At 46.3% G+C, this 27165-nt stretch overlaps 1 protein-coding gene across 1 annotated transcript in view; it reads right to left on the minus strand.

The window, feature by feature from the left end:
• The window catches only part of LOC140430707 (11-beta-hydroxysteroid dehydrogenase type 2-like), a 126530-nt gene that overhangs the window by 14995 nt on the left and 84370 nt on the right, over nucleotides 1-27165 (minus strand). Inside the window, exon 2 of the mRNA XM_072518368.1 lies at nucleotides 3962-4174. Within this exon, the coding sequence (XP_072374469.1) occupies nucleotides 3962-4174 (213 nt within the window). The remainder of the gene's footprint in view (nucleotides 1-3961; nucleotides 4175-27165) is intronic.

Genomic DNA, 27165 nt, shown 5'->3' on the forward strand with positions numbered 1-27165 from the left:
ACAACTGTCTCATGCTCTTTTGAAGCCATTTTTATAGTTAAGAACAGGTACAGATATGAATTATTCCTTCAGATTGAAGAACAAATTGCAATCATCTGGATCTTTTTATTGGGAACTATGGGGAGGCATTGGCCATCTCAATTTCTCTGCTCCCCTCACTCATTCTAACCAACTTCACTCTGAACTTGTACATTCCATTCTCTCAAGTCCAACCCTGACGTCATCTTCAAACCTCCTGCCAAGGATGGCACTCGTTGTTTGTGTACCAACTTCGATTTGGAAAGGCTGAATGCCAATTTGATACCTCCTCCTAGATTATGATCTCAACACTGAACAACAGACATTATTCTTTCCATGGCTGTCCCTCGCTGGAGCTCCTCTGGAGATCTTCTCTCCAACCCTGAACAACTTGCAGCCACTTCCTTTCCTAGATTCACAACAGGGCTAACCTGGCAGATGCATCGTTTAAATCTGCATTCGCCACAGGGAATTGATTTCTTCCCATCTCGCCTCCATTTTTCAGGACTCTTTCCATTTACATCCGTGGCTCTTTTGACTCTAACTCTTCCTGCTACTTAAGTTCCCTGTCCTTAATTGCCCCTTTTTCATCATGGATGCTCAATTCCTCTACATCTCCATTTCCTATCAGGACAGTCTGAGGGCCCTTCCATTAGCAATACCCTCCAAAGAACATCCCCCCCCCCCCCTCCCCCCCCCCTCGTTAAACAATTGCTGACTGTGCAACTTCTCCTTTGACTCCACTTTATTCCTCCAAATAAAACATGTTGCTATGGTAACTTGCATGGGTCCCCGCTGTGCCTGCCTTTTCAGGAGATATACGGCATATTCCTTTGTTCCAGTCCAAATCAGACCCCCTCTCTCAACTCTTTCTTCCCCCCAGTACTTTGATGACTGTACCTGTGCCACCTTTGCTACCAACTTCCTACTTTCATCCATCTCTAACTGTTCCATTTCTCAACTTGCCTCTATTTATGAACAATATCCACTATAATCCGGTCTACATTTCCTTCAACATCACCATAAACTCTATCCTCTTCTCCCAGGCTTAACCTTTCTGGTCATTCCCACTGGTGGGTTCTTCCGGTCCCGCTGACTGCGACCCCCTGCTCTGGGTTCCCCGGCAGCGGAATGTACGTGCATTTGGTTCCGTTGCTGGCCATGGCCGCCTCTGCAAAGCACACCATGGGTGATGGAAAATCCCACCCTTTCTTCTTTCCAGCTGTCCTGATGATGGCATCTTTCACACCAGTGATTCTAATAGGTCTTCCTTCATCTTCAACTGTGAACTCTGCTTTCTCCCTTCACTGCGGCTGACCAGGTTCGAGAACATCAATGCCGATTCATCTATTCCCTCCCTCCTGGAACCACAAATGGCTTCCCCTTGTCCTCAACATCCATGCCACCATCCTCCATATTCAATGGATCATGCCAATCATCTTCACCACCTCAGGCGTGAAGGTGAAACACTTCTCCTCCTCAACCCCATCAATATTGCAAATGCGCTGTTCCCTCTGCGACACAATGGTTCACTCCTCAAATGATCCTAACACAGTCACCCATTTCCTCATCATCTAGATGATGCAACATTTGCCCATTTATAGTTGCTCCCTTCTCACCGTCCAGGGCCCCAAACACTTCTTCCAGGTGAAACAACGTTTAACTTGGACTTCTTTCAATTTTGGCTACTGTATTCACTGCTCACAAAGCAGTCCCCTCGACATTAGGAAGACCAAACGCAAATTGGTGATTGCTTTGTAAAACAACACCATTCTATTTGCAAGCATGACCCGGGCAGCACGGTAGCATTGTGGATAGCACAATTGCTTCACAGCTCCAGGGTCCCAGGTTTGATTCCGGCTGGGGCCACGGTCTGTGCGGAGTCTGCAAATCCTCCCCGTGTGTGCGTGGGTTTCCTCCGGGTGCTCCGGTTTCCTCCCACAGTCCAAAGATGTGCAGGTTAGGTGGATAAATTGCCCTTAGTGTTGGGTGGGATTTCAGTGGGTTATGGGGATAGGGTGGAGGTGTTGACCTTGGGTAGGGTGCTCTTTCCAAGAGCTGGTGCAGACTCGATGGGCCGAATGGCCTCCTTCTGCACTGTAAATTCTATGAGATTCTGATTACCTGACATTTTAAAATTTCTACTCCACTGCTGCCCTTGGCCTTCTAGAATGTTCTATTAAAGCTCAACCTAAGCTGGAGGAATAGCACCTTACCATTGACTTAGACACTTTGCAGCCTCCAGACTCAGAATTTTAGATTACAAACTGTGCCACCTTTTTGTTTCCATATAGCAGTTGTTGCTGATGATTCAGCCAATCCAATTTGCACCTCCTCTAGGCGCATCTTTTATTTCTTTATTTGTCCCATTCTCATCCCCTTGCCATGCACTATTATCCCTCGTGTCATTTCATCTCCCTCTCCTCCCAGTTCTGGTGATGAGTCATAGACTTGAAACATCGGACGGGACTACCGACCAACCCACCGCATGTTTTTCGGCGTCGGAGGCATCATGCCAGCAGGATTTACCCACCCCGCCATTGTCAACGGGATTTCATGGTGACTGACTCCCTTGTTCCTGGGATACCCGTGTGCCGGCGTGGGATATCCCACCGGTGTGAACAGCCAGTAGATCGCGCCCATTAACTCAGTTTCTCCCTTCACAGGTGCTGCCTGACCTGAACATTTCCAGTTTTTACTACAATTATCTCTTGCACTGACTACTAAACATATGTCTCAGTGCAACATACAAGAATAAAACTGAGAGATTTCAGTTCAGGACACAAAGCACGAAAAAGGGAGTGAGAATTCACCAAATTGCAAATCTAAATGTGCAGTCTGATCCCTGATTGCCCAACCTGAAAGCTTCCATTTTAGTTGCATACCTATTACCATGGCAGTGCAGTCTTGAAAAGTATAAAATGGCCAGGACTAGTATTTGGTCTCATTTATTTCCATGTAGTTGGTTTAAAGAGGATTTTTTTTTTTTTTTAAAAACAAGCCCAAAAATGTTTATCTTTCCTTCAAAACAAAAAAAATTGCCCCAAGAGAAGCATATCTTAGGACGGAAGTTAGATATTATAGAATCATAGAATCCCTACAGTGCAGGAGGAGACCATTCAGCCCATTGAGTCTGCATTGGCCCTTGGAAAGAGCACCCTATTTAGGCTCACACCTCCACCCTTTCCCCACAACCCAGTAACCCCACCCATCCTTTTGGATACTAAGGGGCAATGTCGCATAGTCAATCCACCAAACCTGCACATTTATCAACTACGGGAGGAAACCGGAGCATGGGGCGGAAACCCATGCAGACAAGGGACGAAAGTGCAAACTCCACACAGACAGTCACCCGAGGCCGGAATTGAACTCGGCTCCCTGGTGCGGTGAGGTGGTAGTGCTAACCACTTTGCACACACCCATTTTAAAGTACACAGTAAGTTGCAATAGAAAACAAAGACAACATGTTTACCTTTCTCTCCCCCAAAGGTGGTGCATGTCTGCAAAAGGGCCACCAATAATTTGGACAGAAGTTCTCCCACTAACATTAGATTTAAGCTGAGAGGGGTCAATCCAATCAACCCAGGAAGTAGTTAAGTTTCAAGTACCCAGAGGGCAGCATGGTGGCACAGTGGTTAGCACTGCTGCCTCACAGTGCCGAGGACCTGGGTTCGATCCCGGCCTCAGGTCACTGTCTGTGTGGAGTTTGTACATTCTCCCCGTGTCTGCATGGGTCTCACCCTTACATCTAAAGATGTACTGGGCATGTGAATTGGCCATGCTAAATTGCCCCTTAATTGGAAAAGAAAATAGGGTAAACCATCTAGAATAGCGAATTCAATTTTAGGTAGTGAATTCCAACCAGGTAGACAGCAAAATTAAGAGAGTGGAAAAATAAATGGGATTGAGCGACAGAGATAAAGTTAAAACATGTTTATTTTACCTTTTTCACCGAGCTTCTCTTTTGTGATTTGCAAGGCTCTTTCGATATCCTCAGGTTTAGTGAGGTCCATCTGAATTAAGGTAAGATGTTCCGAACAGACCTGTAGCAGTTCCTTTGCTCCTGGTCCATTTTTATCCAGTACTGTAGCAAACACTTCGAAGCCCAGGGAGTCGAAGTGTTGAGCCATTGTCTTTCCAAAGCCTGAGTCACATCCTAGAATTATCACATTGCAGAAAAAATTATATTGGAGAGCAACAGGCAAGTCATCATTATTATAACAAGTAACCCAACTATTAGAATAAGCTTTAGGGGAGCCCAGGGTAGAGGGGTCAATTACTAGGGGGCATAGGTTTAAGGTGAGAGGGGAAAGGTTTAGAGTAGATGTACGAGGCAAGTTTTTTACGCAGAGGGTAGTGGGTGCCTGGAACTCACTACCGGAGGAGGTAGTGGAAGCAGGGACGATAGGGACATTTAAGGGGCATCTTGACAAATATATGAATAGGATGGGAATAGAAGGATACGGACCCAGGAAGTGTAGAAGATTGTAGTTTAGTCGGGCAGTATGGTCGGCACGGGCTTGGAGGGCCGAAGGGCCTGTTCCTGTGCTGTACATTTCTTTGTTCTTTGTTCTTTGGGAGTATACTTTTACTCAGGAGAGTAGGAACTAGAACTGGTTTGGTGGAGATAAAGGCATAAAACAGGAGGGGAAACATTAGTGAAGTAATTCATAGGGCCCCTGGTGGTAGCTATAATAATTCATAGGGCCCCCAGGGGTAGCTATAATAATTCATAGGGCCCCGGGTTTAGCTGTGCTAATTCCTAGGGCCCCCAAGAGTAGCTGTACTAATTCATAGAGCCATTGGGGGTAGCTATACTGTTGGACAGAGTATGTAATCAAGAAAGAAGGAGCTTGTAACAAGACAATGCAATAATTGTGGGGGCTTTATTGTTCATTGTTATGGACAGGAAGGGGGATTAATTAAAGCAGCACTAATTTAATGCTCCTCTGGGATAACAAGGTGAGAATTTCTCTGAGACTGCCAGATAGATTCTTGTGTTGAAAGCTCAGACAGACATAAATTCAGTAGTTTAAGATCTAGCAAGATTTAAGAGCTAGCAACGAGCTTATTGCTATATGTTTTATAAAAGTCCCTTTGTCCCTCAGACTGGAATTAAATAAATCAGTTATGGCCAACCTAGGCTATTAAGTGGCCCTCCTTCATCTCAGTGGGCAGAAAGATTGAAATCAGGCTAGTTCACTAACCATGACCCCATGAATAAGATTAAATACATTTAATACTCATCAAATATTTCATTGTGAGTTATACAAAATGTTTACTCATTCATATATTAATAGAACTATCACCTTCAAATGGTAAAAACAAAATAAATATTTACTCTTTGGATGCAAAGGGAGTGCACGGCTTTCAGTCTGTTGGGTGCATGAGCAAGCACCTCACTTCACTTGTCCTTGCTTTACAGGTGTACCACTTCAGTTACATTAGTAAGACAAAAACTACATGGACAGAAATCCGCATTAGCACTACTGCCTCACAGCGTCAGGGACCAGTGTTCAATTCAGGCCTTAGGTCACTGTCTGTATGGAGTTTGCCCGTTCTCCCCGTGTCTGTGGGTTTCCACCTAGTGCTCCGATTTCCTCCCACAGTCCAAAGATGTACAGGTTAGATTGATTGGCCATGCTAAATTGCCCTTTAGTGGGGGGTAGGGAGGAAGAGTGGACATGTGTAGGGTGTTCTTTCGGAGGGTTGGTGCGGACTCAAATGGCCTCCTTCTGCACTGTAGGAATTCTATGATTCTAAATCAGCAGATTAGGACAACCCTAGACATAGGCAACGGTTAACAAAATGTCTCGCAGACCGCACTCAGAACCCAGATGGGCCGCAGGTTGCCCACCACAGTTATAAGTTGATAAGTAGTAGTTTGGAAGGCCAGTTCACGTAATGCACTACAGACGGTTTCTCAGAACAATATGTCAAGGAACCGGTTTAGTTGGTGGCATAGTCTCAGAATAAGGGGTCAGCCATTTAGAACATAGAACATACAGTGCAGAAGGAGGCCACTCGCCCATCGAGTCTGCACCGACCCACGTAACCCAATAACCCCTCCTAACCTTTTTGGTCACTAAGGGGAAATTTATCATGGCCAATCCACCTACCCTGCACGTCCTTGGACTGTGGGAGGAAACTGGAGCACCCGGAGGAAACCCACGCAGACACGGGGAGAATGTACAGACTCCGCACAGACACAGTGACCCAGCGGGGAATCGAACCTGGGACCCTGGCGCTGTGAAGACACAGTGCTAACCACTTGTGCTACCATGCTGCCCACGGATTGAGACGAGGAGGAAGGTTTCATTTAATGCTGTGAATCTTTGGAATTCTCGATCTACACATCAACTGTGTATGCTCAGTCAGTGATAGAGCAGAGAAAAGGCCCTTCGGCCCATCGGGTCCACAGCGGTCAAAAACTTATTTCTTTAGCACAGTGGGCTAAATAGCTGGCTTTTAAATCAGACCCAGGAAGGCCAGCAGCGCGGGTTCAATTCCCGTATCAGCCTCCCCGAACAGGCGGCGGAATGTGGCGACTAGGGGCTTTTCACAGTAACTTCATTTGAAGCCTACTTGTGACAATAAGCGATTTTCATTTTTACTTTTTAAAATAAATTTGGAATAACCAATTTTTTTTTTTTCAATTAAGGGGCAATTTAGCGTGGCCAATACATCTAACCTGCACATCTTTGGGTTGTGGGAGTGAAACCCACGCAGAAACGGGATGAATGTGCAAACTCCTCACGGACAGTGACCCGGGGCCGGGATCGAACCTGGGTCCTCAGCGCAGTAGGCAGCAATGCCAACCAGTGTGTCACCCTGCACCGGTCAAAAACAATGACCTAACTATTCTAATCCCATTTTCCAGCACTTGGCCCATAGCCTTGGGATCGCATGTGCACATCTAAAAATTGCTAAATGTTTTTTAAAAAATATTTTTTATTCTCCTTTTTCACATTTTCTCCCAAATTTACACCCACCAACAATAAACAATAATCAGTAACAAATATGTCAATCCCCATATCAATAACAACAATCCCATCCTCCCACCAAACCCCAAACATTAGCCCGCATGTTCACACAAACAAATGACAAAAAGGAATTAGGAATCACCCATAGTCGCCATTAACACACACAGCCCCCCTCCCCCAACCCTCCCACCCACACACCCCAACTAATGTTCGATGTTATCCAGTTCTTGAAAGTGCATAATGAATAACGCCCATGAATTGTAGAACCCCTCCCATCCTTCCCCTCAGTTCAAACTTAACCTTCTCAAGAGTCAAGAATTCCAACAAGTCCCCCCACCACGCCAGGGCACAGGGTGGGGAGGCTGCTCTCCAACCTATCAGGATCTGCCTTTGGGCGATCAACGAGGCGAAGTCTACAACATCTGCCCCCGTACCCGTTTCCAACCCTGGCTGGTCCGACACCCCGAATATGGCCTCCCGGGGGCCCGGGTCCAGTTTCACGTGCACCACTTTAGAAATTACCCGAAAAACCTCCTTCCAGTAATCCTCTAGCTTTGGACAGGACCAAAACATATGAACATGATTAGGCCCCCCCCCCCCCGCAATGTTCACACACATCTTCTACTCCTTCAAAGAATCTGCTCATCCTCGCCCTCGTGAGGTGTGCTCTGTATACCACCTTCAGCTGTATCAGCCCCAATCTCGCACGCACGAGGTGGGGGCATTCACTCTCCGGAGCACCTCACATCAGAACCCCTCTTCCATATCCTCTCCCAACTTTTCCTCCCACTTTGCTTTGATCCCTTCCAGTGGTGCCTTCTCCTCTTCCAAAATAGCTCCGATAACCACCGACTCTACTCCCTTCTCCAGTCCCCCTGTCGTCAGCACCTCCTTCAGCAATGTGGAGGCCGGCTCCACCGGGAAGCTCTGTATCTCCTGTCTGGGAAAACCTTGAATCTGCATGTATCTAAACATTTCCCCATGCTCCAGCCCACACTTTGCTTCCAGCTCCTTCAATCCTGCAAACCGACCACTAAGAAACAAATCTTTTAGTGTCTTAATCCCCTTCTCCCATTTCCGAAAATTGCCTTCCCACTTCCCTAGCTCAAATCTGTGGGTCCCCCGAATCGGCATTTCGCTTGACCCTGTCCCCAACCTGAAGTGTTGGCGAAACTGCCTCCAAATTCTCTGTAGCAGCACCTTTCTAACTCTGGCCGCCTTCCCTCCCCATATGAACAAAGTAATCCTTCCCTCAATCTCTCTGAAAAAAGCTTTTGGCAGGAAAATCGGCAGGCATTGAAAAATAAACAGAAATCACGGCAACACGTTCATTAAAAAATTCTAAATGTTATGAGCGTCTCTGCCTCCACCGCCCTTTCAGGCAGTGAGTTCCAGACTCTCACAACACTATGGAGAAGAAAAAAAAGTTTTTCCTCACATCCCCTCTAAGCCGCCCCTTAAATCTATGCCCCCCTGTCATTGATTCCTTCACCAAGGACAAAAGTTTCTTCCTGCCTACTATTTTATACATCTCATTCATGTCCCCCCCTCAGTCTCCTCTGCTCCAAGATAAACAATCCAAGTCTGTTCAATCTCTCTTCATAGCTAAAACTCTCCAGCCCAGGCAATAACCTGAAAAATCTCCTCTAGTGCTATCACATCACACCTATAATGTGGATTTCAGAACGGCACACAATACTCTAGCTGTGGCCCAACCAAAGTTTTTTAGTTTCAGCATAACATTCTTGCTCTTAAACTCTATGCCTCGGCTAATAAAGACGATGTGGAGATGCCGGCGTTGGACGGGGGTGAGCACAGCAAGAAGTTTAACAACACCAGGTTGAAGTCCAACAGGTTTGTTTCGATGTCACTAGCTTTCGGAGCGCTGCTCCTTCCTCAGGTGAATGAAGAGGTATGTTCCAGAAACATATATATAGACAGATTCAAAGATGCCAGACAATGCTTGGAATGCGAGCATTAGCAGGTGATTGAATCTTTACAGATCCAGAGATGGGGTAACCCCAGGTTAAAGAGGTGTGAATTGTGTCAAGCCAGGACAGTTGGTAGGATTTTGCAGGCCAGATGGTGGGGGATGAATATAATGCGACATGAATCCCAGGTCCCGGTTGAGGCCGCACTCGTGTGCGGAACTTGGCTATAAGCTTCTGCTCGGCGATTCTGCGTTGTCGCGCGTCCTGAAGGCCGCCTTGGAGAACGCTTACCCGGAGATCAGAGGCTGAATGCCATTGACTGCTGAAGTGTTCCCCGACTGGAAGGGAACATTCCTGCCTGGTGATTGTCGCGCGATGTCCGTTCATTCGTTGTCGCATCGTCTGCATGGTCTCGCCAATGTACCACGCTTCGGGACATCCTTTCCTGCAGCGTATGAGGTAGACAACGTTGGCCGAGTCGCACGAGTATGTACCGCGTACCTGGTGGGTGGTGTTCTCACGTGTAATGGTGGTATCCATGTCGATGATCTGGCACGTTTTGCAGAGATTGCCATGGCAGGGTTGCGTGGTGTCGTGGTCACTGTTCTGAAGGCTGGGTAGTTTGCTGCAAACAATGGTTTGTTTGGAGGTTGCGCAGTTGTTTGAAGGCAAGTAGTGGGGGTGTGGGGATGACCTTGGCAAGATGTTCATCTTCATTGATGACGTGTTGAAGGCTGTGAAGAAGATGTCGTAGTTTCTCCGCTCCGGGAAAGTACTGGACGACGAAGGGTATTCTGTCAGTTGTGTCCCATGTTTGTCTTCTGAGGAGGTCGGTGCGGTTTTTTGCTGTGGCGCGTTGGAACTGGCGATCGATGAGTTGAGCGCCATATCCCGTTCGTACGAGGGCATCTTTCAACGTCTGTAGATGTCTGTTACGCTCCTCCTGGTCTGAGCAGATCCTGTGTATACGGCGAGCTTGTCCATAGGGGATGGCTTCTTTAATGTGTTTAGGGTGGAAGCTGGAGAAGTGGAGCATCGTGAGGTTATCCGTGGGTTTGCGGTAAAGCAAAGTGCTGAGGTGACCGTCCTTGATGGAGACGAGTGTGTCCAAGAATGCAACTGATTTTGGAGAGTAGTCCATGGTGAGTCTGATGGAACTTATTGATGTCATCGTGTAGTCATTTCAGTGTGCCGTGGGTCCAAAGGAAAAAAATGTCATCGATGTATAACGTCGGTTGAAGGTCCTGTGCGGTGAGTAGGTCGTGTTCAAACCTGTGCATGAAGATGTTGGCGTATTGGGGTGTGAATTTGGTCCCCATGGCTGTTCCGTGTGTCTGGATGAAGAACTTGTTGTCGAAGGTGAAGACGTTGTGATCCAGAATGAAGCGGATGAGTTGCAGAATTGCGTCTGGAGATTGGCAGTTGTCGGTGTTGAGTACTGAGGCTGTTGCAGCAATGCCGTCGTCATGGGGGATGCTGGTATAGAGTGCCGAGACGTCCATTGTGACGAGGAATGTTCCTAGTTCAACTGGTCCATGGGTGCCGAGTTTCTGTAGGAAGTCCGTCGTGTCGCGACAGAAGCTGGGTGTACCTTGTACGATGGATTTCAAGATGCCCTCGATGTAGCCAGAGAGGTTCTCACACAGGGTCCCATTGCCTGAAACGATAGGACGGCCTGGTGTGTTGGCCTTGTGTATTTTCGGTAGGCAGTAGAGATCTCCAATGCGGGGAGTACGTGGGATGAGAGCACGTAGGGTGCTCTGAAGATCTGGATCCAAGGTCTTGATCAGCCTGTTAAGTTGGCGGATGTGTTCCTTGGTCGGATCTGCGGGTAACTGTCTGTAGTGTTCTTGGTTGTTCAGTTGTCAGTATACTTCTTTGCAGTAGTCCGTTCTGTTCAGTATGACAGTGGCCCCTCCTTTGTCTGCTGGTTTGATGACGATGCTGCGGTTGGTCTTGAGAGCACGGATGGCATTGCCTTGTGCTTGGGTGACGTTCGGGGCTGTCTTGTGAATGCGACTGATGAATCTGGCATTGACGCGACTCCTGTCGGCTTGAGCATACATGTCGAGTCTAGGGCAGTGGCCTTCGCACCCAAATTCGCACCCCAATACGCCAACATCTTCATGCACAAGTTTGAACAAGACCTACTCACCGCTCGGGACCTTCAACCGACGTTATACACCAGATACATCGATGACATTTTTTTCCTTCGGACCCACGGCGAAGAATCACTGAAACGACGACACGATGACATCAATAAGTTCCATCCAACCATCAGACTCACCATGGACTACTCTCCAAAATCAGTTGCATTCTTGGACACACTCGTCTCCATCAAGGACGGTCACCTCAGCACTTTGCTTTACCGCAAACCCACGGATAACCTCACGATGCTCCACTTCTCCAGCTTCCACCCTAAACACATTAAAGAAGCCATCCCCTATGGACAAGCTCTCCATATACACAGGATCTGCTCAGACCAGGAGGAGCGTAACAGACATCTACAGACGTTGAAAGATGCCCTCGTAAGAACGGGATATGGCGCTCAACTCATCGATCGCCAGTTCCAACGCGCCACAGCAAAAAACCGCACCGACCTCCTCAGAAGACAAACATGGGACACAACCGACAGAATACCCTTCGTCGTCCAGTACTTTCCCGGAGCGGAGAAACTACGACATCTTCTTCACAGCCTTCAACACGTCATCGATGAAGATGAACATCTTGCCAAGGTCATCCCCACACCCCCACTACTTGCCTTCAAACAACCGCGCAACCTCAAACAAACCATTGTTTGCAGCAAACTACCCAGCCTTCAGAGCAGTGACCACGACACCACACAACCCTGCCATGGCAATCTCTGCAAGACGTGCCAGATCATCGACATGGATACCACCATTACACGTGAGAACACCACCCACCAGGTACGCGGTACATACTCGTGCGACTCGGCCAACGTTGTCTACCTCATACGCTGCAGGAAAGGATGTCCCGAAGCGTGGTACATTGGCGAGACCATGCAGACGATGCGACAACGAATGAACGGACATCGTGCGACAATCACCAGGCAGGAATGTTCCCTTCCAGTCGGGGAACACTTCAGCAGTCAAGGGCATTCAGCCTCTGATCTCCGGGTAAGCGTTCTCCAAGGCGGCCTTCAGGACGCGCGACAACGCAGAATCGCCGAGCAGAAGCTTATAGCCAAGTTCCGCACACATGAGTGCGGCCTCAACAGGGACCTGGGATTCATGTCGCATTACATTCATCCCCCACCATCTGGCCTGCGAAATCCTACCGACTGTCCTGGCTTGACACAATTCACACCTCTTTAACCTGGGGTTACCCCATCTCTGGATCTGTAAAGATTCAATCACCTGCTAATGCTCGCATTCCAAGCACTGTCTGGCATCTTTGAATCTGTCTATATATATGTTTCTGGAACATACCTCTTCATTCACCTGAGGAAGGAGCAGCGCTCCGAAAGCTAGTGACATCGAAACAAACCTGTTGGACTTTAACCTGGTGTTGTAAAACTTCTTACTCGGCTAATAAAGGCATTTATATATTGCACAAAATTCAAAGACAAATTCCACATAAAGATGTTACATTGGGATATAGATTAAAACAAACTTTATTACAAACACAGCATTGAAACACAAGAAAAATAGCTTACAATTACCCCTTAAACAATACTAATCAATATAGTGACACAATTATTCCTCAACAACAAAACCAACTCAGATCTCAATCAACTTTGAAATACAGCTAGCAATCAGGAATACCTACTGTACAGAAATGTATGGAAAGTCTACTTTGAGAAAGAAAGATCTTTTGACACCGGTTAAAGAAAGAGATCTGACCCTGTCAGAACAATGCAGTATTTCTAGCTGAAGTCTTCAGAAATTGTCTTCATAGTTTGACTTCCAGCTCCAGAACCAACTGCAAACTACTGTCTATCTCAACTCACTGTTGGAGCTGCCTATCCTGTTCACAGGCAACTTCTGCTTCTGGTCTGATCCCAGTTAAATCTTTAACTGAACTGCAATGACAGCAGATGCTTGACTTCCGCACACACCCCAACCTAAAACTCAACTAAAAACTGCTTTTCTGTAAAATGCCTGGTACTTCCTCCCATTAATTCCATCATGAAAATGAAATGAAATGAAAATGGCTTATTGTCACAAGTAGGCTTCAAATGAAGTTACCGTGAAAAGCCCCTAGTCGCCACATTCCGGCACCTGTTCGGGGAGGCTGGTACCTCACATCAGAGCCCCTCCTCCATATCCTCTCCCAACTTTTCCTCCCACTTTGCTTTGATCCCTTCCAGTGGTGCCTTCTCCTCTTCCAAAATAACTCCGATAACCACCGACTCTACTCCCTTCTCCAGTCCCCCTGTCGTCAGCACCTCCTTCAGCAATGTGGAGGCCGGCTCCACCGGGAAGCTCTGTATCTCCTGTCTGGGAAAACCTTGAATCTGCATGTATCTAAACATTTCCCCATGCTCCAGCCCACACTTTGCTTCCAGCTCCTTCAATCCTGCAAACCGACCCCTAAGAAACAAATATCTTTTAGTGTCTTAATCCCCTTCTCCCATTTCCGAAAATTGCCTTCCCACTTCCCTAGCTCAAATCTGTGGGTCCCCCGAATCGGCATTTCGCTTGACCCTGTCCCCAACCTGAAGTGTTGGCGAAACTGCCTCCAAATTCTCTGTAGCAGCACCTTTCTAACTCTGGCCGCCTTCCCTCCCCATATGAACAAAGTAATCCTTCCCTCAATCTCTCTGAAAAAAGCTTTTGGCAGGAAAATCGGCAGGCATTGAAAAATAAACAGAAATCACGGCAACACGTTCATTAAAAAATTCTAAATGTTATGAGCGTCTCTGCCTCCACCGCCCTTTCAGGCAGTGAGTTCCAGACTCTCACCACACTATGGAGATCATCTTACCAAGCTGAAACACAAATTGTATCCAACTCCACAGGGAACAAAGAATCTTAGAAAATAGAAGCAGGCGGAGGAGGCCATTCAACCCTTTGAGCCTGCTCCGACATTCAGTATGATCATGGCTGATTATCAAGTTCAATACCTTGATCATGCCTTCCCACCCCCCCATATCCCTTGACCCCTTTAGCCCCAAGAACTATATAATTCCTCCTTGAAATTACACAACGTTTTGGCCTCAACTACGTTCTGTGGTAGCGAATTCCACAGATTCAACACTCTGCGGTTGAAGAAATTTCACCTCACCTCAGTCCTAAAAGGTTTACCCCTTATCCTCAAACTTTGACCCGTTATTGGGAACATTCTTTCTGAATCTATCCGTACAGGTTATATAGATTTTATAAGTTTCTAGGAGATCCCGTCTCACACTTCTAAACTCCAATGAATACAATCCTAACTGACTTAGTCTCTCTGCATATGACAGTCCCACCATCCCAGGAATCAGCCCGAGAAACCTTTGCTGCACTCCCTCCATAGCAAGAACATCCTTCCTCAGATAAGGGCACCAACACTGCACAGGTGTGGCCTCACCAATGCCCTATACAATTGCAGTAAAACATCTCTATTCCTGTACTCAAATCCTCTTGCTATGAAGACTAACATACCATTTTCCTTCTTTCCTCCCTGCTGTACCTGCACGCTTACTTTCAGGGACTGATACACGAGGACACCAAGGTCTCGCTGAGTATCCATCTCTCTCAGTTTACACACATTCAAATAATTCAAACCCCTTTAATCCAAACAAAAAAAAACTCCATTAGCCCAAGGTTTCTACAATGCCTTAATTGTACCCCGGCTCCCAAAACCTTTCAAACCAGGATTCTTTAAAAACACTATTGCAGCAGTCGCACATACACACACTAACCCAGGCTTTTAACCCTTACTGCACCAAATACATATATAATATAATGGGCGGGATTCTCTGTCCCACTGCACCCGTTTTCTAGTGTGCGCTCCCTACCCACAGCGGGATCCTCCATTCCAGCAGCCGGCCAATGGGGTTTCCCATTGCAGGCACCCCCACGCCATCGGGAAATCCGCGGCGTCAATGCACTGCCAGTGAAATGGAGGATCCTGTCGACGGAGAATCCAGCCCAATATATTTGAAATTCTTATATTCATCAACTCCACCTTCGTTTTTATTTAGATAGGATTAGTGAAGCTGACACAGGATTAGTGAAGCTGACTCAGTTGAATCAGAAAAGAAGCTAGCTTTCTTTACCCATCTGACCTTTGCTGTATCAATCTCCCCCCGACCCTAAACATGCACGACTAATCTTCTCCCTCAGTCCATATCCCGCAAAATTGCTTCTTTCACTGGATCTTACTCAAAGACAATCTTGTTTGAAATTACATCTCAGCCTTTGGCCTCTGCAATGGTTTTACAGCACAGAAAACAGGCCACCCAGTCCAATAGGTCAAAGCTGCACATTCTCCCATTCTCCTTCACCCAGTCCTATTAGCATATCCTCCCATCCTTTTCCTCTTGAAGTCGCCATAGTCCCAGAGGACAATAGGCTAGTTTCCTGTTTGATAGAGAATTGACTGGTGGTGATTTAACTGGAGGGTCACCACACCTCAGGCGAAGGGCATGGTTAGGAATTGAACCCACGCTGTTGACATTGCTCTGCATCACAAACCAACCATCCAGCCAACTGAGTCAATCACCCTTCCAGCACGTATATAGCTTGAACTCAAACGTACAAACTCTTCATCTCAAACCATTCCCATGTGGTACCAAGTTCCACATTCTCACCAACCTCTGGGTAAAAAAAAGTAGTTTCTCCTGCATTCCCTATTGGATAAATTAGTGACCATTTTCCACAATGTGGAAACGCTTTCTACAGTTCTCTATCAAACTCTTTGATACTTTTAAAGGCTTACATTACTTTTCAGCCTTCTCTTTTCTAGAGAAAAGAACCCTTGCCTGTTCAGACCTTCTGGCATTATTCAAATTTTTGCAATCTCCTCCCACATATAAAAAACAGAACAGAATGTTCTAACCAAGCTTAACAACCTCACTGCTCTACTTTTCATGTTATCCCTCTAGAAATTATCCTCAGTTCTTTCTTTAATTTTTATATACACCACATGTGAATCTACACTCCTAGATCCCTTTGCCTCCATTCAGACTAATTTCCAACGTGCATGTGGCCTACCACCTCACATTATGCTGAAATGAATGTCATTTACATACCTGCTCAGAAAGCATATCGAGCTACAATTTGTCAAGTCTTCTTTTGTATATTTCACGATAGCGCACAATTTGGTATCGGAAAGTTTGAAATTGTACTTCTAATTCCAGAGTCCAAAGTGTTGATATGAATGGCGAATGAGGGTGGTGCAGGAAAGAAATAGCAGTTTTCACAACCGTCTTAAAGCACTTAACAGGCAACGAAGTATTTTTTGAAGCGTAATCACGGTTATAATGTAGGAAACATGGCAGCACGGATCTCTACACAGCAACTCTTCTTACAAGGCTGACTAAATAGCATTAATTCCTATTTTTCTATAACTCACTCCTCTACAACCAATTAGGTCTTCTAACCTAACTTCGACCAAAACTGTGTCCATCAAAACCGTTGCTGGCTCTGGATTGTATTGATTATATTGCTGCTAATGGGTAGTCAGCTACTACACAAGCTTGCAAGGGCGAGCTGACTGCATTAGGGTGGAGAGTTTGCCTCCTTTGTACGAGTTTTTCCCCTGATTAACCATTCCATGGTGATGATGTTTGATCTAGGTTCAGGGAAATTAGTCAAAAGATTGTTTAGCATGAGAGTCACATATGCACTTTGAATGCTGATTCAGGAGACATCTGTTGTTTACATTACCTCACTGACTGAGGGAGGATAGTAAAGTACTTGGAACTGGGTCAAAATCCTGGAGCTCCCTTCCCAACAGCACTGTGGGCACACTTACACCAAATGGACTGCAGTGGTTCAAGACAACAGCTCACCATCACCTTAAGGACAATTAGAGATGGGCAATAAATGGTGGCCTAGGCAGGGACACCCACAACCCAGGAATTAATAGAAACAAACCGCGGATAGCACCAATAAATTGCAACGGTAGCAATGATGAAACATATAGGACATGATCCTCCAGCGGGGTTGGGCTCTCACTTGAGCACAACGTGGCCTGAGAATGCTGGGAAAGACCTCCAGCGAGCCACCCGACAGGTTCCGCGCCTTCCGGGATTCTCCAAAGTCACGCAAGATATCGGAGTCGGAACCCCACCCCAAATGCGCGGGACCGAATGACCCTCGCAGATGTAGGTCGCAAACCTACTTATGACCTACCTGCACGAGATCCAGCAGCCTCCTGCGAGTCCTTGGCCTTCCCAGCGAGGCTGCAGCCGGGCGCTTATCAGTGCTAGTCCACACAAACGTGGACCAGGCGGAATGGCACCCGGGGGGCCTCCTGGGTCACTGGAGACCCCAGGGTGGTCAGGGTAAGTACAGGGTGGCTCCCTGGCCCTCCCCCTGGAACGTGGGCACCTTGACACTGCTGCGCCAAGGTGCCCAGATGGCATTGCCAAGCCAGCAGGAACACTGCCTGGATGCCAGGGTGGCAGTGTAATGGTGCCACTGCTAAGGGTGGGGGGAAGAGCAGGGCAGGTAAGTAAGGGCCTCCGGAAGATTGGGTGGGTGTCCTAGAAGGAAGGCGGTGCTGTAAGGGGGCTTGGTGGGGCCTGAAGAGAGGGGACCCCCAGGCACCCTATAGCGGCATGTCCTCACTTGGGGGATGTGAGGTCATGTCCATGTGTGGGGGGTGACATTGTCCATGGGATGGGGGGGGGGGGGGGGGGGGCGGGGGAGCCCCACAAGCTCACATAGAGATCAGGGATCTCTTTTCAAAATGGTGGCCCAATCTCTTCAGCTTCCCAGTGCTAAAAAAAATTCTAAGTGTGGGCTAAACCAGTGAGAATCTCCCCAGGGCCCAAAAAAGTGACTAAGTGTCATTGAATAGCGGTGGGGAATCCGCCTGTAGAGTCGGCGGGAAACTCCGACAAACCCACTGAAACGCCACTGAAATTTTCTTGGGATAATCAGGTTCATAGGTATGCCTGGCTGGAAATAATTGTTTGCAATAGTTTGTCACACAACAGATAATCAGACAACTAGTAATCCCCATTCAGCAATTCACTACTTTTATGCAAGAAGGATGTTCCCCCGATGATGGTGATGTCCAGAACCAGGGGTCACAGTCGGAGGGTGTGGGCGGGACCATTTCAAACAGAGAGAAAGAGAAACTTCTTCCCCCAGAGTGTGGTGAGCCTGTGGAATTTATTACCACAGTTAGTATGGAGGCAAAAAATATTGCATGTTTTCAAGAAGCAGTTACATATAGCACTTGAGGCGATGGGGGTTGAAGTACATTGGGGGAGGGGAGAGGCAAGGTTAGACTATTGAGATGTATGATTAGCCATGATCACAATGGATGGCAGAGCAGGCTCGAAGGGTTGAATGGCCTCCTCCTGCTCCAATATTCTATGTTTCTAATTCTGTGGTGAGTAACTCACCTCCTCCCCGAAGCCTGTCCACTAGCTACTAGGCACAAGTTAGGTGTATATGGAATAGTCTCCACTTGCCTGAATGAAAGTAGCTCCAATTACACTCAAGAGCTCCAAACCATCTAGGAAAAAACATCTCACTTGATCAGAACCCTATCCACCATCTTAAACATTCACTTACACAGTGCACAGTAGCAGCAGTATGTCCCACCCACAAGATGCATTGCTCACCAAGACTCCATGGACTGCATCTTCCAAACCTGCAACCTTTACTGCCTTGAAGGACAAGATGTGGAGATGCCGGCGTTTGACTGGGGTGAGCACAGTAAGAAGTCTTACAACACCAGGTTAAAGTCCAACAGGTTTGTTTCGATGTCACCAGCTTTCGGAGTGAGGAGCAGCGCTCCGAAAGCTAGTGACATCGAAACAAACCTGTTGGACTTTAACCTGGTGTTGTAAGACTTCTTACTGAAGGACAAGGGCAGCAGACACATGGGAACAGCACCATCTGAAGATTCCCCGCCAAACTCTCTTGCCTTGGACTAGATTTCCGTCCCTTCACTGTCGCAGGGTCAAAATGCAGGAACCCCCTCCCACAGTAGGTGTACCTACACCAGTTCTGATTCACCACCACCTTCAAGGGCAATTAGGGATGAGAAACAAATGCTCACAAGTGACACTTGCGTGGCCAGGAATAAAAATACTCTTATCAATCAATTGGCTGCACATATTGCTGACAACGGTTTCTGTATTAGAAGATTTTTTTAAAATTACGGTTGTTTAGACGACTGGAAGACATGCACGTTGTTAAATAACAGAATTCACCATTTGTTGCCATGTTTGTGAATCTTGCATTCGGACTACAGATAGACTACTTGACAAACTGAACTTTTAAAAAAAAGGAGTTGTTCCTGGGCTGTGAGCTTCCCAGCAAGGTCAGCATTTATTGCCCATTCTAACTGTCCTTGAGCAGGTGATGAGCTGCCTTCTTGAACTGCTGCACTCCATGTGGTGTCGGCATAGCCAGTGCGGTTAGGAAAAGAGTTCCAGGATTCTGATCCCGCAGAGTGTTTCTCCATGGCTTTCACCTACACTTAAGTCACTACTTTGGGCCTTGGGGAGTTTCTCCCCGGTCTAGCCCACAGAAATATTTTCAGCAGTGGAGAGCTGAACTCACCAGCAAGCTCTACTCCTCAAGATCAGGGAGCCATTTTGAAATGGTGCCCCAATCTCTAAGTGAACTTGAGGGTCCTCTACCCATAGACAATGCCATCTACCCACAGGCAATGCCATCTCCTCCAGACATACCCCTCCCCCAAGAAAGCACACCCTATGGGGTCGCTGAGGTCCCCTTCCTTTTCATGCACCCCATTCACCAAAACCAACCCTCACCTTTTATGATGGCCCTTCATACTCCACTCTTCATGGACATAGCCCCCCTCAGGCCCACATCTTGGCACCCAGGCAGTGCCCCAGGCACCCTTCCAGTGCCAGGGTACTGCCCTGCCCCTGTCCACCCAGGGGACTCCGATGCCCTCCAAGATCCCCAGAGTGGTCATCACGCCCAGTTTCCGCTTGTGGAGACCAGTCCTAAGCCCTGCCCGGATGAGGCCAGTGACTCCTGGGCGCTGGGAAAATGCGGCTCAAATAGGCCATGTATATTTAAATGAGCCTAATAGCTCATTTAAATATGAGTATCTCGATCATGCCCAGTGAGGGTGTGATCCAGATTGCGCTGGGCAACGCGGGGTCGGTTAACCGGCGTGCGGTTTTGCGCCTGGCGTGGAGGCCGATTTGAGCTTCTCCATCGACGCTCCCAGGATGAGATCGCCGCTGGGTGCAGTGGGGTGGCAAAACCCCGTCCATGGTTCCAACTCTGAATGATGTGTTACTTGGAGGGGAACTTTTAGGTGGTGGTGGTTCCTATGCAGCTGCTGCCCATGTCCTTCTGGGCGGTTGAGATCAAGGGCTTGGAAGATGTTACTGATGGGAGGCTTGGTGAGCTGTTGCAGTGCATCTTGTGGATGGCTCACACTGCTGCTACTGTGGGTTGATGGTGGAGGGAGTGAATATACAGGGTGGTAGAAGTGGTGCCAATAAAGTAGGTTGTTAAATTTGGATGGTGTCGGGCTTGAGTGTTGTTGGAGCTGCCCTCATCCAGGCAAGTGGAGAGTATTCCATCACACTTCTGACTTGTGCCTTGTGGATGGTGGACAGGCTTTGGGGAAAATCGGAAGGCAAATTACTTGACACTGAATTCCCAGCCTGGGACTTGCTCTACAGCCACAATATTTACATGGCTGGTCCAGTCAAGTTTCTGGTCAATTGTAACCCCATAGGATGTTTTATGTTGGAGGATTCAGTGATGGTCGAGTGTCAAAGGGTAATGGTTAGATTTCTCTGGGAGATGGTCATCGCCCAGAATTAATCTCATGGAGAAAATACCTGCTATGTTCCTTCAATTGTGCACTACTCGCCTCCCACTGTAGCATCCTTGCAGACACCATTTACTGCTCATTTACCACTAAATGACATGAATTTAGAAAGCCCATGACTCCTACAAAAACAGTAACTCTCTCAATATAAAATTGGCTCTGCTTCACTATTATCCATTTTCCTCTAACATTCATGTGTCTTCTTCACACACAGATTCAGGTTAACACTACAACTCCCTTAATTCGTTTACATGCATCTGCACACTTCTATTTTCACCCCCAGCGCTTGCCCTTGATGATAAAGTGTTGGGCATGCGATGTGTTGTTTACTTTCCAATTCCTTACTTCTTCCAAGTGCCCCACAGTGACAGGAACATAGGTGGTGACATGTTGCCATTCTACAATGGGAATTTCTTTTTTGTCTTGGGTGAATGCCTTATTTGATGCATGATCTGACCCTCCCACCACTGCCAACACTGGCATCGACATACATTAGCTGTTTGTTTACCTCACTGTTGCACAATATTGCTGACTGGTCAGAGATTGGCTACATTCACCAATTGTAATGGGAATAGTAAAACTCACAATACAGGTGTATACACCTCATCTGTCATTTCCCAACTAAAAAAATGACCACTCAGTAACGAAGGAAGTATAGCATCCTAAGTGATCACAAACACACACTGCTTTTCATCTAATCTAATTTGTGTTTTTGGTTAAAGTACACACTGTTTGAATGAGAATCGGGATCACATTCCCAGAAACTCTAAATGGGCAAATGGGGCAATGGGCAAAGACGCAATCTGGATTCCCAGTTAGCCACACATCTGGCAGAAAGCGTATAAATTGTCGGAAAGCGAATGAGATAACATTTCATACAATTTACAGTGCAGAAGGAGGCCATTCAGCCCATCGAGTCTGCACCGGCCCTTGGAAAGAGCACCCCACGCAAGCCCACACCACCCTATCCCCGTAACCCCACTTAACCTTTTTTGGACACGAAGGGCAATTTAGCATGGCCAATCCACCTAACCCGCACATCTTTGGACTGTGGGAGGAAACCGGAGCACCCGGAGGAAATCCACGCACACACGGGGAGAACGTGCAGACTTTGCACAGTGACCCAGAAGTCCAATGAAGGAAATTCAGCAGAAATGTCTTTACTGGTGAGAATGTGGAACTCGCATCCACATGGAATAGTTATACATGAGGCAGAAAGGAATAAAGGACTGTGCTGAGAGGGTGAGAGCAGGAAATATGGGAGGAGGTTTACGTAAACCTTTAGACAGAATGGCCCATTTCTGCTGTAAAAACAAAATTGGATACAATCCCTTTGGCTGACACCAAATTGGAGGCACAACCTCTACTGCTTAGAAAGATTTAAAATGTGATAGATGATAATTTGCAGATGTAGCAGCATACTGTAAAACTGTGCTTAATACATGGAGAAGATGAGTGTTACAAGCTCAAAGAGTACAATACTTCTTTGCTACAATGTCTTTATTAGAATGGAGCATAATGTGGGTGCCCATAGGGAGTGCTTCATGGCAGAGGTCACAGACCACGGCTAGCTACGTAGAACCTTTCATTTCCATTGTTGGCACCAGTGGACCTCTGGGACTGATGATTGTCTGGCGATTTTCATGGCCACCTCAGCCTTTCCATTCAACCGATGGAGACGATGTATAGTTTTGAATTTCCCAATCCTTTGTGAAGTGGCTCAACTTTTAATTCTTGTACTGAGGACAATTGTCACACATCACAAAATGTCTAGAATGCCATTACAACTGAAGTAAGCTTTCAAGCATTCTACAATCTCACCGATTGTCATTAAAGCCAGCGAGCCTAACTTTCAACCGTCAGAATAGGAGTCTATGGTGACAAGATAATCAGTTTTTACTGTACTGTAGGCGTAGTGATATGCACCACTGTATATACACAAGGGGTTAATGTAAATACACTACAACTAAGTAACCACTAGAGGGGGCACCAGAGATGTATATAATACACAAACAGGAAGTCAAGGGACACTCTACACAGGAACGGCACCTGGTGAGCAGGACACAAACAGACAGCTCAGATGTAACACATAGTATAAGCGCTGGAGAGAGAACAAACTCACACAATAAAGCATCTACTTCAAGTGTAAGACTACGAGCTTTATTCAAACACAAGGAATAATACATGGTACCAGGAGACGTCAGAACGCTTACCAGAAGACTACACAAGATGCAGACAAAGAAAGATCGAAATGACAAGAAAACTTGTACCGGACATTCGACGTGGGGAGACTTCGCTGAGTCGATGAAACTCGTTAGAACTACACCGCAGCTGAAAACCAGTAATTTAAGTCATAGATGGAAAATTTTGAAAGAAACGTTCGAACTATATATCGTAGCTAATGATTTGAGCACGGCCTCAGAAAAAACTAAAATAGCACTGCTCCGAGCAGGACATGAAGCTAGAGAAATCTATAACTGCTTTAATTACTTGAAAAGGTGAAGAGAATACCAAATTAGAAGTAATACTCAAAACATTTGAAGATCACTGTAACACCAGTAACAATGCTGCTTTAAGACATTCAATGCTCGGAGATCAAATTGCACGGGGAATGAGTGATGCGAAATTCCAACAATCCAGAAGAAAAGGTTTAATGCTGGAAATCGCGATTAAAAAGTGCAGATCGCAAGAAAAAAAATAACATTACGTTTTTAACAAGAACCCCTAAAACGTTCTTCTCCACGGGTCTGAAGCAGTTGAAAATGACGTCTGAGCACATTTTAAACTGCCCGTGGAACAAAACACTCAATCGCGCCTGCGCAATTGAAAAAAGACGTTTTGGGGGCAGATCGTTCTGCACATGCGCAGTCAGAAGACGATTGGACACCGTTCGAAGATGGATCTACGCATGTGCAAGCCACACACGTGCAGTTGAACGAAAAGAGCGCACAATTCGACGATGGATCTGCGCATGCGCAAATCGAGCATGCGCAATTGGACAAAAAGAGCGCACAGTTCGAAGATGGATCTGCGCATGCGCAAGCCACGCATGCGCAGTTTAAGAAAAAGTCTCCACCTGAGACCCAAAATTAACATGCGCAATCGATTCCTACGCTTTACATCATGAGCGTCATGACGTCAGAGGACTCAGACCACGCCCACTTAAAGGGGAAATGCCCGAAAATCACAAACAAGACTTTTAAAGCTACAAAACCAAATTTTTGTACCTCGAAAGACAGAACAATGCCTGAACTTCTACCAGCAGTTGAAAATAACTTTGCAGCACTTTGGAACAAGCAGTTTGCACCACCCAAAGTGAAGAGCACAATGACAAATCCGAAACCAAAGAAGATGATTTGTTCATTGAACATGAAGAGCACAATAACAAATCCAAAACAAAAAAAGATGATTTGTTTATCGAAAAATACTACTCAGACATGGCTGAGTTATTCGGATATGCTAATCATAGCATAAGCGACACAGTTGTAAAGCTCAATACGACTCTTCTCATGGTAGATGAATCCAATGCCAAGATGCAATGGCAGATCGTCGATACATTGGATGACAGCAACCTTTCAAAAACCCAAGAAGAAAACGACGCCACACAGCGAGTACTGACGGAGTCAGTTGAGAGAGTTGAGAGTGCACAGATCGATTCCACAGAGAGAACACTGCACAACTCCACAGAGAGAGCGACGCAAACCTTCAAAGAGAGCTTGTTGACATACTCCAAAATGGAAGCAACTAAAGACTCCCTAGCGAAATCCATGCATGAACAAAACCATGAAGGTCTACCCACCGACCAGAAGCAGACTATGAAAGTCTACCAAGCTCACATAATCAACAAGAAGATAATGTAAGTCTACCCACTGTATGTGAGACAAGTGACAAAGAAATCACAATTCGCAGACAAGATACATAAGATCACAGCGAGCCTGACAGATCTCAGCTCGTCTGTACAAAAGAACTTGACAATCAAAGCACAACCACTCATGAGTCTAGTGAGACCGCATCAATTAAAACCTCATCTACTCTTGACAACCTGCAAGAAAATGAAATCTTGACGATGTTGACTCCAGAGGAAGAGCACCAAGAGATCAAAGATGAAGCAGATCAACCAGAAATGACTCCAGAAGAGGAGCACCAAGGAATCAAAGAAGAGGAGTCGAATCAACCACAAATGACTGACGTCACCAAGATCAATCTCACAATCCTCAAGAAGAAATGCTCAATGAAACATCAGATACCACAAAGGACACTGACACCAATAACTTTGAGAGTGAGTCAAATTATCCACACGGAAGAGTCATTGAGCGCAACAAGAACAACAAAAACAACAAGAAGCACAACAAAAACTACAAGCACAACAACATCATAACAAAAACTACAAGCGCAACAACATCATAACAAAAACAACAATGAAAACATCAACAATGAAACGACGACCTGTATAACATGGAACAACTTTGCACATGAAGGACAACGCAACAGCACACTCCAAAACAATGACAAGAGTACAAACATACCATGGCATGACAACGAATCGCACAAATTCACATTTGCTCCAGAACAAACAAGCACACCAGCTTTCAAGGCAGATGACACACTAAATCGATACAAGCACCGAAAAAAAGTCCACGTCAGTCAACATCAGTGGTTAGACCATCTTGTGATGACTTGTTGGTTACTCAAACACAAGAACACTGACGACATTCACAAAGAAATTACAATGTCAACATCACCACGTCAACAACAGAAGAAAAAAACATCAAACCGAATAAATTCATAAAGTTGGACTCATTTTAGTAAGACTGGACTCAAACATTAAATTGGCTTTGTATAATCATCAATACCATCATTTGTCTACCTGTTTTGTACAATTTTCTTGAACAAAGTACAGAAAATATGTAAAAAGAAAAAAGGGGGATATAGTGATATGCATCACTGTATATACACAAGGGGTTAATGTAAATGCGCTACAAATAAGTAACCACCAGTGATGTATATAATACACAAACAGGAAGTCAAGGGACACTCTACACAGGAACGGCAGCTGGTGAGCAGGACACAGACAGACAGCTCAGATGTAACACATAGTATAAGTGCTGGAGAGAGAACAAACTCACACAATAAAGCATCTACTTCAACTGTAAGACTACGAGCTTTATTCAGACACAAGGAATAATACAGTAGGTTTACTCCCAACTTCATCCATGGTCTGTCTGAGATGCCATGCACCTTCAGTGGCTCTCTAGCTTAGCACTCATTACAAGCACCACACTGGCTGGCGTGGTCCCTCATTTTATTAATTGCTCACGTTTGGCCAGTAGGACACTTTTCTTGCTCTCCTTTGACTCAATTCCCTGATGGCGCTTATATCGATGCACTTCAGCATCTCGCCGCTCGTCTCCTTAGTGATAGGGATACTGACTCCATTTCCTTTGAAGTATGCCATCTTGAGCTGTCATTTCACTTTTGTATGTCCAATACGCTCATGATCACAGATGTAACGTTGATGCTTTCAGGCCATCACTACTTTTTGCACCATTTGAAAAGTTGCATCTTGTTGGCTAGTTTGCCAGTCTGCCAGATTCAATGTCTCTGGCGGGTTGATGACCTCGAATCTGGAAGATTTTATATTCTGTTTTAGCATGCTCAATTTTCTTCAGAGTGTGCTGCTTTCGACTACATGTCAGTGATGTAAATCAGTTTCCCTTGTTAGCACGGTAGCATTGTGCATAGCACAATTGCTTCACAGCTCCAGGGTCCCAGGTTCGATTCCGGCTTGGGTCACTGTCTGTGCGGAGTCTGCACGTCCTCCCCGTGTCTGCGTGGGTTTCCTCCGGGTGCTCCGGTTTCCTCCCACAGTCCAAAGATGTGCAGGGTAGGTGGATTGGCCATGATAAATTGCCCTTAGTGTCCAACATTCTTTGCAGACGCAAGGCAGATAGTAGCAGTTCTCGGAAAATGCTCTGAAGTGGCTTTGGTCAGACTCCACTGTGACTCTCCCAGCAGATTTTGATGAAAATGCTCATGCATAGTGTCTTCTTCACACGCTTCAGGAAAATGCATAGTATTGTTCAGTTCCTGCCTTGGATGCAAATGTAACTGGTGGTTCTTGTTGCATTAGGGCTGCTCCAAGACCAGTCTTGCTGGTGTCACACTTCATGGCAACTTCTGCTTTGATGTCACATAACTTCAGCACTGCTGATGCTGTCACTAGTTGTTTGATTTTAGTGAACGCTGCTTCTTGTTCTGCTCCCCAATAACACTGCACATCC

This window comes from Scyliorhinus torazame, chromosome 10, assembly GCF_047496885.1.
Source record: "Scyliorhinus torazame isolate Kashiwa2021f chromosome 10, sScyTor2.1, whole genome shotgun sequence".
In the NCBI taxonomy this organism is placed as follows: Eukaryota; Metazoa; Chordata; class Chondrichthyes; order Carcharhiniformes; family Scyliorhinidae; genus Scyliorhinus; species Scyliorhinus torazame.